At 36.3% G+C, this 4,239-nt stretch overlaps 1 protein-coding gene across 1 annotated transcript in view; it reads left to right on the plus strand.

Annotated features, from left to right (window-relative positions):
• Window positions 1–2,933: 2,933 nt before the first annotated feature.
• LOC107655172 (DNA-directed RNA polymerase, mitochondrial-like) overlaps window positions 2,934–4,239 on the plus strand; it is a 45,634-nt gene continuing 44,328 nt past the window's right edge. Inside the window, 2 exon segments of the mRNA XM_016442595.1 lie at window positions 2,934–2,954; window positions 3,435–3,463. Coding sequence (XP_016298081.1) covers window positions 2,934–2,954; window positions 3,435–3,463 — 50 coding nt within the window.

Consider the following 4,239-nt stretch of genomic DNA (forward strand, 5'->3'; position numbering starts at 1 on the left):
ATCGTAATTGTTGTTTTAACAATGTGCGATTTGACATTATCGAGTATTTTGCAAAAAACTTTCAAAACACCACTACAAAGTGCATGCATACATTACGTGAAGTCTAGACTAGTGTGTGTGCGCATTTAGAGTGCATTCTTTCACTAGATGATTCAGGCTACGTCCACAAGCTTCGCCAGAGCTTTCCCTATCCGATCTTTTTTTTTCCCTCGTCTCAGGAAATATCTGCGTCCACACGAAACCGACACAAAACGATGTAGTATACATGCCAGACCAGCATGTGGCGCTGTAATTCTGCCACAGAGATACACTAAAAACGGAGAAGAAGACTTAGACTATACGCATAAACCTTGAGCGTGGTATACAAACGAACATGGAACAATACATTTATTAATCTGTGTTAATTTGTTGGACACTTCATTTCCAGTGATACCGTTGACTTGATTGCAAAGATACTATTTAAACTGAGCTGGATGTTGATGTTCAGTTGCTTTGACACAATCTGTATTGTTAAAAGCGCTATATAAATAAAGGTGACTTGACTTGACTTGACTTGTTAATGTTAGTTAATAAAAAAGACAATCGTTCAGTGTTTGTTCATGTTTTTATTTCTGTTACGTGACGTAGCGGTGTCTGACTAGGGGTGAGACGTGGGCTGATGACGTCATCGTTTCAGAAAATATACGGATTCGCTGTCCACACAAAAACACAAGGGCGGCATTTTCAGATTTATCCACTCTGGGACCCGGTTTAAAAAAAATATCAGTTTCACTCTCCCAAAACGCCGGATCCGTCTGGACGAAACGCCTATACGATACAAAATGTATGCGTATACAGCTAAACGCGTCTCCGTGTGGACGGGGCCTAAGTCTTTTCTGTGACCTTTGATCAATTTAAAGCATCCTTGCTGAATAGAAGTATTAATTTCTTAAAAAAAAAAATGTAGTGATCCCAACTTTATTTGTTACTCTCATAATCCATTTTCATTTTTAATTTCACATTATGATAGAAAGGTTTAATTAGTGACAAGTTCAGTCAGCGAAACATCTTAGAGAAGTAAGGGCAGCTTGACTGTTTAAATGGCAACACACATCCTCAGATGTATTCAATGTATTCAAATATTAAAACTATAATATAAAAATATTACCTAGGCCTAAATCACTCAACCACACAGAAAATAGCATATTTACCAACAAATATCAAGTTGCGGGTGTCATGTGGTATGCCAGCCACAATCTCATCCATAATGCAAATATAGCATTCTGTGTAGAATTCAAATAGCTCTGATACATTTTGTGGTCTGCGCCGACTCCCGCATGTGATCCGCTCATGCTATCGTGTCTCTGGACCGGAGCAGAGTGTGTGTGCGGTGCGGTGGTTAGCGTGACACAGCGCGAAACCAGACTTCTTTTTTTCCTCAATGGAAACGGGCGCTTCGGATTCTAGAGAGCATTTGATTGGACAGAAAGTTTGATGAGAAGATGGAAGTACGATGTGACGTCAAAAAAACCTTGAGCTGTTTTGGTGGAAGTGACGAACTGCAAGCTTTGAATGCTTATATCTTCTAAATGCAAATTTTGTCACTGTTTTGGAGCACACTGCCTTATAGATAACCTTAAGACTAACATATTGATACTAACACCCAAAAAACTTAAATTCTGATTTCATGGGGACTTTAATAACCAATCACATTACAGCCTTGACGTCACTGAATTTCAGTCAGAGTTGTGCGACACTCAATCGCCTTTTACGGATACCATAGGAATGAATGAGAAATGCTGTAAGCTGAATCCCACCTGTCGCAAAAAGTCAGTGACTTAAAACGGCATTTTTTTCGGTGTAAACTCTAAAAATAGTTCAAGTATTGCTTAGTGTAAAACATGTTGGAGATTAGCTGATAGGCTGTTGATTCATTAAATGTTAAGCTGTTTCCTCTAAAAAGCTGTTTATTCAGTGTAGTGAAGCCTCTCCTCCATTGACATCCATTCAAAAAAAAACGGCCTCTGGTCTCCTTTCCCACGTACTGGCAAACCAGAAGCGTTAGCATTAGCCGTTATGCTTTTTTGGCTAAAGGTTGCAGGCTTGCCTTCTAGTGGCTTTGTTACTAGGCATACTAGAAAGGCAGGTGTGTTGAGGCAAGTTGGAGCTAAACACTGCAGGACACCGGCCCTCCAGGAGCGAGTTTGGAGACCCGTTGTACTGGATCACGTGATATAACTTGGCAAAGTTCACCATCTACTGTACAGTTTCTAACCAATACAAGCATTTCTGAATTCGCATATCATTTGATATAAAAAAAAAAATCGTTTAATTTCTTAAAACTTAAAATTAGTCTCTTCATTTTTATATTTTAAATGTTTATATATAAGCAAACGTTGTCAAACTGAGCCATCTCCAATCGAAAAATGCAACTTTAGTAAATCTTTTTAATATATTAAAACATAATTATATTTAGTAAAACAAAGAGATCTAACAAGTCAATTTAAGTTTAAGACAACTTATTGGTTTGATACCCATAACAAATTTTTAGTAGTTGATTGTAATATTAAAAGTAAAGTCCACTTGTCCCCTATTTTCCCCTTGCGTTAAGAACATTTCCTAAAGCTTACATGAAATAAGTGACAACATATCAATAAAATATGAGATGTACAGTAGCAGGTCTTTCATCCTACCTCAAGATGAAATTTGGTCGATCTACTCGTCGTCGCTCTCTGAGGTCTGGGCTCATTGTGTCGTCTATGAACTAGTCAGGTCTGAACAAAATGGCGGCCTTCTGCACGGCATAATGCGGTGTCTCAAAACTATATACAACATGTCACTTTTGAGACTGTGTGTCTATTCAGCGGGGTTAACTCGCAGTTTTGCGGTTGACAGAAGTGTTCGGAGATTTCTGAATGGCGATTATTGCCGCCTGTGTCTCAGATTACGGAGTAATGTTGAGAGACAAATACAAGGTAATGATAAACAGTTTTATTGTCATGCTATCATCTCTCTTGTCCTTCGAATCACACTAAGTCTGTCTTTTTACTTTAGTGTCATTTGTTTTATATCAAGTATATTTAAAATTTAAGTTTAAATGTTCACTGCAAAAAAGTCAAGCGCTGACTTATTTACATTGATGATCATTAATGTCACAATGTCAAGGAGGCTTTGATATGTGACGGTCTGACAGTTCAAACAATTCTATGATTTTTTTATTCTTGATGCACACGTTCTTTCTTTGATGTACGTCTAAACTAGCTCTATTGTGTCTGTATGGATTCTTTGTTGTACTGGGTGTTATGTCTCTGTGTATTCCAGCAGCAAACACAAACAGTAGAGTTGGTAAACTTTTTAGGTCACCGTTTTATCTTTCATTTCTCAGACAAATCATGGGCTACAATTTACCAAAGACACTATTCAGCCATCCCTAAGAAGGAAGATGGGAAAAAAAGATTCTGGGAACAGTCTCAGTTGTTGGATGGTATGGTATTTTTTTTTATATCTAATATCATTGATGTTATATGAGAACAACTGAATTGTATAGCATTTTTTAAGGACAAATTGGCTGTGATTTTTGGTTGGGTTAGATTTATTTCGATTTTAATTTCAAGCTAAGTCAGTTTTATTTATGTAGGACTTTTAACAATACAGACTTTTTCAAAGCAGATTTACAGAAAATCATAATGTTAATGTTTATCTTAATATTTTCATGTCTTGTTGTTGCATTTAGCAGATTAGAGCTGGACAATAGTATAGTTTATACTATTTATTTTACAATTATATAAATAATCCAGCAATTAAGATTTACTATATAGTACATAAATATTATGTGAGTTTACAGATGTATGCAGTTAAAAGTTACTGTATATATCCAACTTTATATATAGAGCTGTGTGATAATATAGCTTACATTTTGCAATAATACTAATATTAATTTTTTTTACATTTTTTTTCTCTTTTGGTGCTTTTGGCAGTGTGGGCAGGTGCCAAATCCTGCCTAACTTAATTAATTAGTTATTAAAAAATAATGCGAAATAATATAAATAATATTTTAGTGCAGTTAACGCACTGGCCCCGCCCCCAGACCTGTCTGTACGTCATCTTACATTTCATACAGTGAATGTTGACAAATATGATGCAGGGCAACAACTCCATTACGCCCTAAAATTCAAGATATTGGGGCAAAAAAATGCCCTTGTATGAGTTTTTGTCTCATATTTATATCATATGATAAGCAATATCACACCAGCAACGGGA

This window comes from Sinocyclocheilus anshuiensis, unplaced genomic scaffold (assembly GCF_001515605.1).
Source record: "Sinocyclocheilus anshuiensis isolate Anshui unplaced genomic scaffold, SAMN03320099.WGS_v1.1 scaffold735, whole genome shotgun sequence".
NCBI lineage: Eukaryota > Metazoa > Chordata > Actinopteri > Cypriniformes > Cyprinidae > Sinocyclocheilus > Sinocyclocheilus anshuiensis.